Raw genomic sequence first — 15,974 nt, forward strand, 5'->3', positions numbered from 1 at the left:
CAAATATAGTAGGAAGGACAAAACCATTGGTGTACCACATGAAAATGGGTCGATATTCTGTTCTCTACACCAGCTGAAAAATCTGTTCCAACGGCAGCGGTATAAAGACTTTGTTGCTGGCCTCCTTGCCGAAAGCAACACCTCCATAACATCATCAGGGAGGTCCCAATCCTTGTACCTCAGCCGTTCAGAAGCCAAGCGTGAAGGTTGAGGGTTTTGATGTCTGGATGGAGAACCTGACCTCCCTTCTGTGAGAGTAGGTTCTCTCTGAGCGGAAGTCGAATTGGAGGGCAGATGGACAAGTCTAGAAGGTCCGGGTACCACGTTCTCCTGGCCCAATCCGGGGCAATTAGGATCATGGTTCGCCGGAATCTTCTCAACCTCCTGATCATTTGAGGAATGACAGGGACCGGTGGGAACGCGTACAGAAGCGGAAACTCCCAGTCCACTATGAACGCGTCTCCCAGAGCTCCTCTCGGAGGAAATTCCCTTGAGCAGAACAGGTCGCATTTCCTGTTTAGGCTGGTGGCGAACAGATCTACCTGAGGGGTTCCCCAAAGGGCGAAGATCTCTTGAAGGACTTCCTGAGCTAGCTCCCACTCGTGGGAGACTGTGTTCTGCCTGCTCAGAGCGTCCGCTGTCAAGTTCTTCTCTCCGGCTAGGTGAACTGCCGATAGAGAGATTCCTTCTTGGATTGCCCAAAACCAGAGCTGCATCGCCTCTCTGCACAGGGGTAGTGATCCTACGCCTCCTCTTTTGTTGAGGTAATGCATGGCACCGTGTTGTCCGTCATTATCAGGACGTTCTTCCCTTGTACAGCTGGCAGGAAAGCCTTCAACGAAAGTCTGATGGCTCTCAGCTCTAACAGGTTGATGTGTAGTCTGGACTCCGATGGAGACCAACGACCGCTGATGGTCAAGTCGTTGGCGTGGGCTCCCCACCCCGTGAGTGAGGCATCCATGACTACTGTTATCTCCGGCCAGGGTTGCCAAAACTGTTCTCCTTTCAGAATGTTCTCCTGACAGGCCCACCACTGAAGGTCTCGAGCCACCCTGCCGGGAACCTGAAGAAGATCTGTCATTCTCCCTGAGAATTGTGACCACTGAGTCCTCAGTGCCCACTGGAGGGATCTCATTCTCAGGCGAGCCTCTGGCACAAGGAAAATGCAGGATGCCATGAGGCCTAGCAACCTCAAAAAGTCGAAGGCTGGGAGACGTTGGGCATGTTGGAACTTGGTAACCATCTGTAGAATATCTTGAGCCCTCACCTCTGGTGGCGAGGCTTTTCCCAGGGAAGTATCCAGGATCGCTCCTATGAACTGGAGTCTCTGCGATGGTATCATTTGAGACTTCTTTAAATTGAGGGAGAAGCCCAGTTTGTGAAGGAAGTAGCACACGTGATTTAGCTGGATCTGAGCTTGCTCCGGAGAAACAGCCCTGATCAGCCAATCGTCCAGGTAGGGGTAGACGTGAATCCCTTCCCTCCTTAGACTTGCAGCCACTACCGACATTAACTTGGTGAAGACCCTCGGGGCGGAGGTCAGCCCAAATGGCAGTACTCGAAATTGATAGTGAGAGTTGCCAATTGCGAACCTCAGGTATTTCCTGTGTTTGAGATGGATAGGCACATGGAAATAAGCGTCCTGAAGGTCCAGAGATACCAACCAGTCCTGAAACTGAAGGACCTGGAGGATCTGAGAAAGAGTGACCATCTTGAATTTGTCTTTCCTGAGGAATTTGTTCAATTCTCGCAAGTCCAAGATGGGTCTCAGTCCTCCGTCTTTCTTCGGAATGAGAAAGTAAGGGGAATACCATCCCTTGTTCCTCTCCACTACAGGTACCGGTTCTATGGCACCTTTCTCTAGCAGGTCCAAAATTTCCTGCAAGAGGAGCGGATCTGGAGCTTTCTGAGAGCTGATCCCCGGTGAATGACTCTGAGGTATACGTAGGAAAGGCAGGCAGTAACCTTGGGCGACTGTTTCCAATGCCCAAGCATCTGACGTGATAGCCTGCCATACCGTCAGATGTTGAGTCAACCTGCCTCCTACAGGTGTCCTGTGAGGGGAGTCCTCAGAGTGGTTTTGGGGCGGCTGATGCAGATGCCGATGGTAAAGAGGCACCTGCTGTTGCTGCGGCTTTAGAATATCTACCCCGTCCACCTCGGGTAGTTCTTCTTTGACCCCTTTGAGCCGGTCGTCCTCTACCTCTTCCGAATGCGGAGTAGAAGCGAAAGGACTTGCCCCTCGCAGAGGTTCCCGTGGGACGAAAAGGAGTCTGACGGATTGCAGCTCCTAGGGATTTTGCTGCTGCTTTTGAAGTTTGCAGTTTCTCTAAACTGTCATCCGCCTTTTTCCCGAACAAAGAAGAGCCATCAAATGGCATGTTCAAGAGCCTGGCTTGCACATCTGGGGCAAAACCCGACTTTCTCAACCAAGCGAACCTCCTGGTTGATGTACTTGCCGCCATTGCTCTGCTGATACTGTCAGCCGAATCAATGCCCGTCTGGAGGGATTCGCACATAGCGTCTTTACCGTCCTGTATAATATTCAGGAACGCATCCCTTTCTTCTCCCTCCGGGATGCAGTCAGCCGCTGTAGAAGCACACTCCCAAAGTGTATGGCTGAACCTAGCAAGGGTGCAAGTAGCATTAACAGACTTTAACGCCATGCTGCATGCTGAAAAGACTTTCTTTGCCATAGCATCATATTTTTTATCGTCCCTGTCCTGTGGGACTGTAGGATAAGCCGTCTTGACATCGGTAGAGGATGCTGCTTGTACCACCAGACTTTCTGGGGATGGATGTTTAGACAAGAACTCTGGGTCTGTGGAAGATACCCTGTACTTTGCAGACAGTTTTTTATTTACTGCTGGTATTACATCTGGGGTTTCCCAGTTTGTCATGATCTTTCTCTGAAGAGCTTTATGAAAGGGCACCACTGGATCCTCTTGTGGGCCTTTGTCAAGAATATCCGTGAGGTCATCTTGCTGGAAAGATTGTGAAGGTGTAGACCACCCCATGAACTCTGTAATCCTGGCCATTAAGGCTCTGTAGGGGGTTTCAGCATGCTCCCCCGGGTCTGGCTTAGCAAAATCCACCTCAGGGGAAGTGTCTAACCCACTTGCCTCATGTAAAGAATCATGAAGATCCTTTAATCTGCGCTCTTCAGAGGAAAATTCCTCTCTTACTGGGGTTACAGGTCCCTGTAACTCAAATGTGTCTTGTTCAGACAAATCACCCTCTTCTAAAATTGAGGATATAGTTCTCAATTGTTCTGAACTCATAAAGGGAGTAAATCCCATTTCCAAGGCAGAGGGTGCCGAACTTGTCATTATTGGCCTCGAGAACGTCGATGTCGTCGACGCCGACGTCGAAGGCTTCGAGCGTGGCGTCGAAAACAGAGGTGGAGGCCTCGAGGACCTCGACAGAATTGGAATTCTACTCGACAATATCGACGCCATCGACGTCGAGGGCCTGGGGATCGTCACTGGATGTGTGGTCACCGTGACTTTTCTCGGCGTCGACGCCGGTGTCGAGGCCGGCGTCGAGTCGCCAGACCCGTGTGTCAAAGGTCCCTTCGACAACGGCGTCGAAGACATCGACCTCGACGTCACCTTCGTCGACGGCGCCGACGGAACCTTCGAGGAAGGTTTGGAGGTCATAGTCCTACTCGAGGGTTCGAGACGCGCTCGAGAGGTTTCTTTCGCCGGGTACTGCGACTCGCGGCGTTTTTGACCGGCGGGTCTTTCGACCAGAGCATCGCTCTCGGCAGTCTTCGAGGGGGTCGAGGCCGCTTTCTCGAAGACGCTCATCATATTTTTTCTGAATTCCTCCCATTCAGCCCGGGAACTATGTTTCGTGGGGCAAGGGATTCTTTTTGGCGAAACAGAGGAAGAGGAAGACGGAGAAGGGGATCTTCGACGTCTCCTCTTCGAGTGCTTCGATCTCGAGGAGTGATGAGACCCACTCCGAGACCTGGAGCGTGAATGGTGACGAGGAGACGAATGTCTCGACTTCGTCGACGAAGAAGAAGCTTTAAAAGTCTTACCTTTCTCCAGCTTCCCCCTACGCTCCTTCAGGGCCTTAGCTGTCATGGACATACAGTCCTCGCACTCCGAACAATGGTGTTCGGCTCCCAAGCATCACAGACAATTTCTGTGAGGATCGGTCAACGACATCTTTTTCCCACAATCTCGACATTTTTTGAAGCCGGATCGAGGAGTTGTCGGTTCCGACGAGGAAGCCATCGAGTACGGATCGAATAACTCGAGGTAAATAGGTATTATCTGAGTAAGAACTGAGCAACGGTATTCCGAGGCACCGAGTAGCGCGGAAAAACAGAACTGAGCAACGGACGCTGCGCGCGGCCTTTATAGGCAGGATGACGTCGAGCGTCGATACGGCGGCTGTCGAAGGACATCGACTCGAGGGACGTCGACGCGCAGCGCCCTCTGGAGAAAAAAATTTCCGAGGCCAGCAGAGCTGGAAGGATATATCTAAGATGAGGAATACGTCGGAGGACACAATCCCTTCGAAAGAGCCATATGGCAAGTAAGCACTGCAGACTGCTTAAAAAAAAGAAAATCAGAAAAAAAGAAATAGTTTATACTTGTTATACTGTCTACATCATGCAACCTACCCACATGCCAAATTTCAAGTGTGCAGCCTGTTGGGAAGTATGCTGAACATTTCAAACAAACAGACACACACACACACACATTTTTTTTATTTTATTTTTTTATTTAAAGCTTTCAGCGTAAAAAAATACAAACTTTTGCTTATAAACACATTTTTCCCTCATCCACATACACAAGCCAAACCTATTGTTTTGTTTCTTTCTTAGTACTGCATCAGATTTGATCCAGGTTTGGCTGTGTGTTAACCAAATTGTGTCCGTTATGTTTTTGCACCATTTCAAGTTTCTTTAGCAATGATTCAAGAAAAATCCCTAAGGCTTTAGTAGTTTTCCTATTTGGATTGTCGTATAGGGCTGACCACCATAGGTCAGAATCTAGATCGCATGCTGGAGACAGTATTGGTTGTAATAGGCATCCCCTTTCGGTTGTGAGCTCTTGGCAAAACATGATAAGGTGTCGAGTCGTTTCATCTTCTTGTTTGCATAACCTACAAAGCTTTTCTTTTGCATGGCCGTATCTGACCAGGTTTGTCCTTGTTCTTAGGATGTCCAAACGGAAGTGCATTATTAGGTCTCTATGCTTCTGATTGGCGCTTTTTTGTAGATATCCTGGCAGTGTCTGTGGGCATCTAGTTATCTTTTTGGACAAGGTATGATGACTCGAATTCACTCTGGCACGTTCTGTTTCTGCCCAATCAATTGATAGCAGGAGAAACTTTACTCTCTTCGGATGTTGACATAGGGCACTCATTAATACGTTCATGTTTTGCAATAGTTCCTTGCATTTTAGTTTCCATTCGACCAAAGGCCATAAGGGAATTCCTCCTCCTTCCTTCTTTAGTATTTGATACTGTTTTGGACAATCTTCTATTGAGATTTTTCTATAGGTGGCCAATGTTTTCCAGACTATTCGAGATTGCATAGAATATAATCCCAGCTCGTGCCGTATAATGCTTATTGGTACACATATAGGGATTTTCAGCAATTTACGCCAGAATCTGGCTTCAAGTTTGTCCCACGTTTCCCACGGGATTCTCAAGGCCGTTTCTCCCACGTATGTTACGGTAGGGATTACTTTAGCGTTGTAAAATTCTACAATCGGGAGAATGGAAAATTTGCAGAACTTTCTTTTTAACATGAATGCCTGTGATGTTAGTTGATCTATTTTTCTCTGTAGATGATCAATCCAGGGTTGCTCACTCCAATTCGGACTCACAATTGCTCCTAGGTATTTTGTGTCTTTCACTATTTTTATTTCTTCATTCTCTATGTGCCATTTGAAAACTTTCTTCGAAGTAGGACCTGGTTTTGCGATTATCATTATGACTGATTTTTCTGGATTAATTTTTTGTTTGATTTCTTTCAAATGAATGTTTAAGGCTTCCAGTTTCCCCTGTAGCCCAATTGGGGTTTTGTCCAACACTATGAGATCATCTGCATATAGTAGATGACATATTTTTGTTTCTCCTACTTTAGGAGAACAAGCTCTTGGTGGTTCCAGACAGTCTTTAACGTCCAGGATATAAAAGTTGTAGAGTATGGACACTAGTGGGCATCCTTGTTTGAGCCCACACTTTGTTACGATTGCCTTTGTTAGATTTCCCTTTCGATCCAATCTAACACGCATAGATGTGTGTGTGGAGGATTTTGATGGCTTCTATCAGGTCTCTCGGGCAGCCTTTGTCTGTCATTTTGGCCCATAGAGTTTGTCGATCCACACTGTCAAAAGCAGCCGCCATATCTATGGAAGCAATAAAGAGTTTTTGGTTTTCTCGGATGGTCTTTGCTTTTAGTAAATTTAGAATGAGGAGATTTAGACTACAGTCTACGTTTTCCACGAAGTCTGCTTGTCTATGATCGAAATTATCAGAGGTTTGAATCCATTCCTTTAATCTTTTTAGTAATATACCGGCAAAGAGTTTGCCTATGACGTCCAAAAGAGATATTGGACGATAATTCTCTGGACATGCTCTGTCTCCTTTTTTGTGTATCGGAATAGTGATTGACGTTGTCCAAGATTCTGGAATCTGCATTGATTGTATTATTCTTGTGAAGAGTACAAAGCACATGTTTGCCCATACCATCGGTGCTTGCATTAGTATTTCATTTGTCAGGCCATCTGGCCCTGGGGCTCTGGATCTGCTTGCTTTGATGATCAATGCTAGGATTTCGCTTTGCGTAAATTTGATATCCCAGCCATTTTCCTTGTTGGTTACTTGGGGGGATAAATCATTTGTAAGCTCACAGTTGTACTTTGCTTCAAAGTATTGTTCCCATTTGCTTTCATGTATGGGATTAAGTTGTTCTTCACCTTGTCGATTTCCTTTTTGATTTAGCAAGGACCATAGGTATTTTGCATTTTTATTTCGTGTTGCCATAAGCATCTGTTCAGAGTCCTTTTGAAACAGTATCGCCCTATGGGATTTGACCCAATTTCGATGCCCTTTTTTCAGGGCCTTACTCTTTATTTCCATATCTTCACAAGCAATATTCTGTTTTTTCAGGGCTCTTAATTCTCGTGCTAGCTGTCGTTTTTTTTCCACTACTTCGGCATTTAAATGGTGCACCCTGTTTTTTGTGTTTCTTCTTTTAGTTACGGTGGCCACTCTGAAGATGGTAAGACAAGTTTCATACTCAACGTCTTTTCCTGTTGTAGATTCCCATTTGTTTATCGATTTGGTTAGCAAAGGAATCACTTTCGTTGTTATTCTCAGTCTATTTCGACTCTCATTTATATCAACTTCAGTTGGCCAAATATTCTTTTTTTCCGTGTTAATTTCATTTGTCTCTAAGCAAGTGAGTATTAGAATTTTATGATCACTACTTTTTGTTGGTAGAATATTTAGAGACATTATAGTGCCAAAAGTTTCTCGATCTACGAAAAAGTAGTCCAGAGTTGCGTTTGAATTGTACGATGCCCATGTGGATTGTCCTACTAAATCTCCTTGGACATTACCATTCATTTGTAAGATGTCACGGTTCTCCATTTCCATTTGCCATTTTCTTGTTCTCGATTGTTTTTGCCGATTATGACTCGTCCTGTTTGCCTGGTTGTTTTTGTTTTTGTCACAGGTGATGTTAAGGTCACCACACAGAATTAGTGCCGGGTTGTCGTATTCTGATCTCAGTTGATCTAGATAGTTGGTAAGCGTGTCCAGAAAAGTTTGTCCATCTTTGGCCTTGACATTCCAATACATGTTAAAGATAATCAGAGTTTTTGTTTTCTCTCTTTCATTTGGGTTGCCATTTCTTTCTGTTTCTTGTTGCAGAATTATTATTTGTATCTGAGAGGATGGCTGAATCGTACAGATTACTTTTCCATTGTTCTTTATAAAGGTTAAGAGGCCTGCAGAAGGTCTACCTTTTTTTCCTTTGAAAGCTTTGTTCAGGTAGCAGGTCGCTCCATGTAAGTATGGTTTTTCTTGTAGTCAACACTCTTGGATACAACTGATGTCTGCGGTCAAGATTTCGTTGTTAATTTTTTCAACCAAATAATGAAAACCTCTTGTGTTCCAGGAGGCGAATTTTTTTTTCTCCGGGAATCCTGGACTTCGATCTATTTTTTTGTTTCTTTTGTTTTTGTAACCAGTGTTTCTGCTAGCCATCCCCATGAGCTTTCTGTATCAATTTTTGTTTCAATGGCATGCTCAATGTTCGATTCGGAGGCCAGGTTCAATTTCTCATTTCCTTTGATTTTCATCCGAAGAGCATTTGGGCCCCGTAGAACTATTAGAGAGAACCGTATTGGTCTATAATCCACTTCATCTTTACTTTGGTCTCCCTGGCCTGTTTTGGCTCTTCAGAGTTTTTTTTCTTTAGTATGTTCTTTTTTTGATCTTTTTCACTCTGTTGTTGATTTTCTGTTTTGACATCAAAGCCCAGTACTCGAAGGTCGTCTGCTGCTTGCCATATTGAGTTCATGACCACCTTTGATTTTAAATGTATGCATATTCTGTCCGAATGTTCTTCATTCAGGAATTCTACAATTTTGATATCTTTCGGTTCAATGACTCTCAGTTGTGGGACGTTATGCAGAAGTTTCATTAGATTTGATCTATTTAAGATCAAGCCATCCTTTGCTCTTAGGACTCTCTATATTCTTAGTTTGTATAAATGGGTTTGGTTGTTGAAGGGCTCTAGTTTGTTCTTATCGCTCTTTCTATCTTTTGTCTCATCGTGATCGTAGGAGCTTTTCGGTCCTGAGCTCTTATTTTCATTTGTGCTCTTTCTTACTCGTCCTTTGCGAGATTGTTCAATCATGGCGCTAAGCAAATGTTGTTGCTTTTTTTCCTGATCTTTTTTTCTTTTCAATTTGCATTCTTTTTTCATGCAGAGTTTGAAAGGGCGAGCCCGGGTCTTTTAGATTTACCGGTGATTTGTTTTCTTTGTTTCCAGGCACTTCACTGTCCTCCATTGACTCTTGCGAGCTTTCATTCTCGTATACTGATAGGAGTAGTAAGGATTCTTGCCTATTTGACTCATTTAAGGAACTTTCTAAAGTACTCTCTAGTTCCACATCTTTGATGTATTCTCGATCCTGGTTTTTTTGTTTGTGGTGGATCTTCCCTTTTTTTCATTATTTGCACTTGTTGAGTAGGATTCGGTGTCTCTTGTCCTATAGGCTTTAGATTTCTGATGAATTGCCGTGTTCCTTCGTAAGTTAATTCTTTTTGGTTTGGCATATTTTTAGACTTTTTGTCTGATTTTTCTATGACTTCTTTCTGTCTTTTGTATTCTTTTCCTGACTCATCCTTTGATTTGTTGGCCTTGTCTGGTCGTTTTAATTCTTTTATGTTTTTGATCGAGAATAATGGATAGATACCATTATGCTGGTTTTGGCCATCATTAAGTTGTGAGGTCTGTACCATTTGGCCATTGTTCACGGCATCTTCCAAGTTTCTTTCAGTTCTTTGATTGCCTATTGGCAAATTTCGACTATCCATTTGATCTATCACACAAGAGATTGCTGTTTCGGTTTTTCTACTCCGCAAGTCCATCACATTTACCCTTTTTTGTTCCTCACTCGACCTTAGGGTTGTGTCCAATTTTTCTGTTAGGGTACTTTTGTTCTCAGATTGGATGTGATTTTTTTTGCTCTCTGATTTAAGTAGCTTGATGGTATCACTGAAACAGTGCAAAAAGGATCTCTTATCTTGCCGCGCCTCTTCAATTAGGTCATTTAAAGTCTTGATTATGTCTTTTCCTGACTCTTTTTCTTGTGTCTTCCTTTCTTTATCTGCCTCAAGCTGTTTTTCCACCTTTGTTAATTTGGTTTCGATTTGAGCCAGTACGAATGCTTGATCCTTACAATTTTCATGTAGTGCCTCGTATAGCTTTAAATATGGTGCAAGAGCTATCGTCATCATTGACCCTACAACTGCTTGCATGTTTGCGCAGATGTCTATTGATGGCCATGGGTTTTGTGACGGAACTTGTTCTCTTCCAAGATCCTTTTCTTTCGCTTCCAAACTATTGGGGTTTAGCACGATGTGTTCTTCGTCATCCTGCTATGTGGCTGAAATCGTGCTACTACTTATTTCTTGGGGTACGTCTTCATTGATCATTTGTGATGGAAGAAAGACATCGTCTTACAGTTCTGTAGTGATTTTTTTATTCACTACCTCTTCTCCACTCGTGACACTTAAGGTTCCTCTCCTCACAAAATCAACAGAATTATGGCAATTGCGTTCCACACATATCCAAGCATTGCAGACCGCTTAAAAATGCTCACATTGTTTTTAGAAAAATGTATATGTTGTTCTTTTTACATTGTCCACACCATGGAACCTACCCACATGCCAAATTTCAGGTTTGTAGCATGTTGGGAAGTATGCTGAACATTTCGAACAGACACACACATATCCACAAATTTCCCTTTTATAAATATATGGGATACATTACTCACCATAATCGTATTTCAGATGCTTGTATCTGCTTAGATTCACATGCATTGCATAGGCCGAGATCTAGTGGAAGCTGCAGAGTATTACAGTTGTTGTTTTCAAAACTCGAAAAGGGACGTCGAGAGGGCGTGCCAGTAATACTATCCCTAGTGTGATGTCCACTGTACCCATGATCCCACACACGTTGAGGTCCCTCAGATTGTTATTTTTCAGACATGAGGTAGAATGAGGTGTAACGTGAGTGCAGTTGTATTCAAGCAGATACGTATCAGACAAGCTCATAAGCATCCATGCGCCTTAGCTCCGAGGGGAGGAAGGGTGGGTTGCATGCGAATCTAAGCAGATACAAGCATCAGAAATACAATTACGGTGAATAATGTATCTCTTCTGAGGCTTGTGGAATCTGCTTAGATCACATGCTGTGCATAGATTAGCGAGCACCACAGACCATCCCCACCCCCTCTGGTCCCCTTGTGATCTTCCTCTGTACCCCCCACCATTCTCGCACACAGGTGTTGCCTGTTGCTTGATTCTTCTACCCTACGGCCCACCACCCCTCTCCAGCCAACTTCTGCAGGAGTCTGTCCTGATACATTCTGATATCACCATCACCGTCTTGTGGCCAATGCTGGATTTGACTTTTATGGACTTCATTCATTCACGGTGCGTCACCCTTTCTTAACTCTCATGCTGGACTTCCTTTGCATCTTGTACTCATGGTGGCCTGAATCATGCTGTTCCCATCTTCATCTTGTATCCTGGCTTGCAACATAACACATACACATAATGATGTGTTACTACTGACTTCTGCAATTGTATTCACTCTCCCCTTGCTTCTCCACTCTTTTTACTGCTAACTCTGTTCTCTCCTCCTTTCCCTTCTCCCTTTTCCTATCTCCTCCCCTTACTTTCTTTTATGCACTTACTCTATCAGAATTGTCCCTGGACCTAGTATGATAGCAACCTCATCTGTCTCCTCCCCCCTCCCCTTAGTGTTTTTTTCCTCCCCACCTCCACCCCCAGCACTATCTGAAATGTTGTCAGGCCTAGTATGATAGTCGCTTGTTTTGTTCCTCCCCTACCTTTCTGCACCCCTCTCCCTCAGCTCTTGTTTTTCTCCGGCTCTACCAGAAATGTCGTGCGGCCTAGTACGGTAGTCGCCTATCTGTTTCCATTTCCTTCCCACTCTCCCCCTCCCTTCCTTATCTATGTCTTAGCTCTTGCACTATCTGAAATGTCATCAGGCCGAGTACGATAGTTAATTTCACATCCTTACTGTTCATGGCCTGTATGAATGTAATTGTATTTTCCCTTGTTCCCTCCCTTGCCTTGAAGCACTTTGAAACACATTGTGTATAGGCGCTATATAAATAAACTATCATATTATATCATGATCTCCAACACTCTGGAATTCGGTCCACCAAGGGCGTTTCCCACTACCAGCACTTTGAGACTATAATAATGGTAAAGAGCGCTGTATAAATGACAATTACAACAATAAAAGACCTAGTTCCTATAGGCATTTATCACAATCTCATCCAGCATGAAATAAAATGTTGACACTCCTACCTTTCGAAGTGTGTTTTGTTAGTCTGCCACATTACCATTCATGTAGAATTCTACAGTATTTTCTGCTTTTTTGTCCCCGCTAAATAGTTATCAAAGCTAAGGCACCTATACCCTTACTTGTGAGTTTACACATTAAAAACAACCTTATTACTCTTATGCGTTAAATCAATAGCTATAATTACATATGTATTTATTTATTTTACTCATTTAATTGGTTTTTATAACACGCTTAATACCTGAGTTTGGTTGCTAAGTGCAGATCCGGGATTCAAACATATGTTAGCTCTGCGTGGTCTTGCTTCCAAGACCAGCACGTTGTCCCTGTGCTATCCTCCGTATGAAGCGTGCTCTTGTATGATTACATATGTAATGTATTTCTGTACTTCGAATTAGGTTGATAGCATTAATTTTCCTGACAGTGTACACTAAATAAATATTGATGATCTATTATTTTGCTATGTTATGCACTATTCTCAGTGTATCAGCCATCAATGGCACTGTTTTTGCATTTTATTTTTGGAAAGAACCCATCTTCTGTTCATATTATTATCTGAATGCACAAAGTATATTACATATGTTGTATATATCAATGAAGCTAGGAGTGGGTCCCCTTTTAGTATGAACTTTAAATTATTTGTATGTAATCAATGAAAAAACGGTTATTTTATATTGATGTTTTAGTGGTGTTGTTTGAATTGTTTCATGGATGTAAATGCATTTTTACCTGCTGCTGGAATGGACGTGCTTCACTGTTTCTGCTGCTCCTACCGTGAGGATTGTGGATTGTGGCTTTAAAGGAAAACGAGGCCTATTCCCTTTAAAAAAAACCGTGAGAGCGGAGCGCGCGCGGAGTCTCGAGCAGAGTATCAGTCTGCATCAGTCTCCACAGTGAGAGGACCTGCTGCTGGAATCGACGTGCTTCACTGTTTTTGCTGCTCTTACCGTGAGGATTGTGGATTGTGGCTTTAAGGGAAAACAAGGCCAAAATGCAACAACATCTCTGGGATAAAGCGAAAAACTTGACCTCACAAATGAGGCTGATCGACCGAAAGTTCGGCAAATTCTCGCTGATACCAGCTATTAATTTTTACAAAGGCAAAATAGTACCTGCATTAACATATGTTATGGATGCCACAATTACCATGCCAAATTCTATCTGGCAGAAACTGGAGGGATTCATCTGGAAAACGGTCCTGGGTCTCCCGAACTCTATACCAATATCGGCGGTGAGAAGAGAGCTGGGACTCCTGTCACTGGAAGCTACTGTCAGTGTGTCCACATTGTCTATCTACAGGAAGACACTGATACAAGATGATCTTCCGATTTTCAACATCATTGGCAACTAGCTTGTGTCTACTAAATGCCAAGCTCTGCAGAATTGGACCACTGAGCAAAAAAATAAACTGGAAAACCTAGCATGCACAACAGATGACTTGATAGTAAATCCACAAAGAGTGATCCAAAAGCTGAAAAACCAAGACTGGATAAATACAGGCGAGCAAGCAGTGGCAATCAAGTTCTTGAAACATCTTCCGCCAACACACAACAAGTTAAAAAACCCCCTGGCTTACTGTATAAAATTTCCAGACAAAAAGCTCAGAAGCATTTTCTTAAGAGCATGGCTTAATCTCCTACATACTAGAGAGATCCTATCGATAAGAAGCCAAGCCAGTCTCACAACCTGTAGGCTGTGCAAAACTCCAGATACCCAAGAAACAATTCGCCATCTCCTGTTAAATTGCCCTATCCTAAACCCAGAGCGCAGAGCAGTTTTGGCTCCCCTGTGGGTCAACTCTGTGCTTGTAGAAGAAGACACATGGTGGTGCCGCCTAATTTCGGGGGAAAAAGCCCGATGGGCAGTAGCAACATGTAAACTAATGGAAGCAGCCTTTGCAAAAATAAATGACACCGGCCCCAATCAGCAACTGCCGGCCAACCAATCGTAAGCTACAGTTGACAGACTAAGATCAATTCTCGCCTTTTTTTCTTTCCCATGGATGGTGAATTCACAGCGACTTTCTGCTTCGAACAACCTGCATCCGCCGGCAACCGAATCGTAAGCCACAGTGGATATCCGCTCGTCTGGACTTTTGTCTCTTTCAGCAGCTAAGAACAACTCCCGGATTTTTCCCTGCGCTTGGACGGTAACTGCACAACGACCGTATGCTTTGAAGAAGCACGCAAACAAAATGTGCATTTGTGACATTTGTCGGAAGAGAATAATCTTAACTCAGTTTTCTTCTTCTTGAAAAATCATTTTCTTTTGATTACACACAAGTAAATTAAAAAAAATGTATTTTAAAATAAAGATATACATTAAATGAAATGGACTGTTAGCTTAAATAAAGAAGCAATAATGCACATTGTATGTGTTTATCAAAGTACATGTTAAATGACATCAAAAGCAAGTGAAAGACAGAGACAAACATACAGGAAGATAACACTCACCTTGACTATACGAAGATTTTCTTTTTGAAACTCATTTGTCTTGTCTTTATATAGCTGAGTAGAACAATCTATAGATGACTTTATTTCACAAACATCAGGAACAGTTTGATCAATTTGTGTCGTTTTACCATTTTGCCCATTTAAGAGTCCTAGGTACAGAGAACATAACAAATTGAGGTCTTGTTTATATTACTCGGTTTGAATGGCATTGCAAGATGTCTCAAAATGTAAAGCATATTTGCTTAAAGAACAAACATGATTAGATCCACCTGTTGCCCTAATGTTTCTTATGAATTACTTAACCAGTCAAAAACAATAGTTGCATTTATGAAAATTAGGTGCAGTATTATGATCTTGAAAGACATAGCTGAAGTCTCATATTATTTTTATTTCCCACCTTGGCCTCCACACAAAGGGTAGTTATCTTGGACAAAGAAAAGATATCTAGTTCTATTATGTGAGAGCCCTGCTATTGACCAGGTTCCACTAGGCAGCAAAGTCTTCTTATGCTACATAGTCAGCACTTCCAGGACTTGGAGTACACTGAACCAGATGAGCCTTAAACCTGTAAAGCAACACTGCCCCTGCTATTACGTTTCTTATCCTATGTCAAATCAATTTGTTTGTTTGAAAAGAGTTGTGCACTCTGTGTAGAGCTGTGTTGGCACCAATGCTTGTTATCCCTGTGATTTGTGTCATATCTGTCTGAAGTCGCATACTGATTTATGCACACCCTCATCTTTGAGAGGGAGTGTGGGAGTGTGTTTCAGTGAACACTTTGTTTTAATTGTGTTTATCATTGAGGCAGTTATTTTGGATATGCCCGGTTTTGAGAATGACTCGGTGTGAGTCAAAACACGTGTCAATTAAAAAAGGGCTCTCCCACGGGAGATTTATGATTTGAACTTCTACTCAAGTTGTTTCATTTTTTCAAAAGTAGAATCTTACAACTCAACAATTAACAAGCAGTGGCGCTGTCATTGTGTGAAAACCCCTTAAAAGTTCTACTAAAACCTCGGAGGTGGGTAGTGGTTCCTGCGTTCTTGCTTTCATACCGACGCAACACCTGCAATTTGCACATCTGAAAAGGGCGCAAGGCCTAAGAGGTTGAACCTCAAAAACTACCCCACTTCCAATTGCAGTGTTTCAGTGTATGTGTGTGTGTGTGTGTGTGTGGTAGGAGAAGGGTCTGAGGGGGAGAGCTTGTTGGAGTGTGGGAGCGTGTGGAGGGGTGAGTGTGCCCAAGTGTCATATCTGAATTGTGGAGATAAACCAGACATCCGCATAGTTGCATTTTGCAACCTAAATATAGGATGCATTGGATAAGAAAAGCCGTACAATTTTATGGTTGTTTCTGGGAGAGAACACAAGGTCCAGTATATGCCAGGTCAGCAACCACACACAGGAACATTTTGCAACAC

The 15,974-nt window shown here is 43.2% G+C and overlaps 1 protein-coding gene across 3 annotated transcripts in view; it reads right to left on the reverse strand.

Moving 5' to 3' along the window:
• Nucleotides 1-15,974, reverse strand: part of LOC138489062 (protein mono-ADP-ribosyltransferase PARP9-like) — a 994,505-nt gene that overhangs the window by 373,034 nt on the left and 605,497 nt on the right. For all 3 annotated transcript variants that reach the window (XM_069616626.1, XM_069616625.1, XM_069616624.1), the window contains one exon: nt 14,554-14,702. In XM_069616626.1, coding sequence (XP_069472727.1) covers nt 14,554-14,702 — 149 coding nt within the window. The remainder of the gene's footprint in view (nt 1-14,553; nt 14,703-15,974) is intronic.

This window comes from Ambystoma mexicanum, chromosome 9, assembly GCF_040938575.1.
Source record: "Ambystoma mexicanum isolate Mex_15411 chromosome 9, UKY_AmexF1_1, whole genome shotgun sequence".
In the NCBI taxonomy this organism is placed as follows: Eukaryota; Metazoa; Chordata; class Amphibia; order Caudata; family Ambystomatidae; genus Ambystoma; species Ambystoma mexicanum.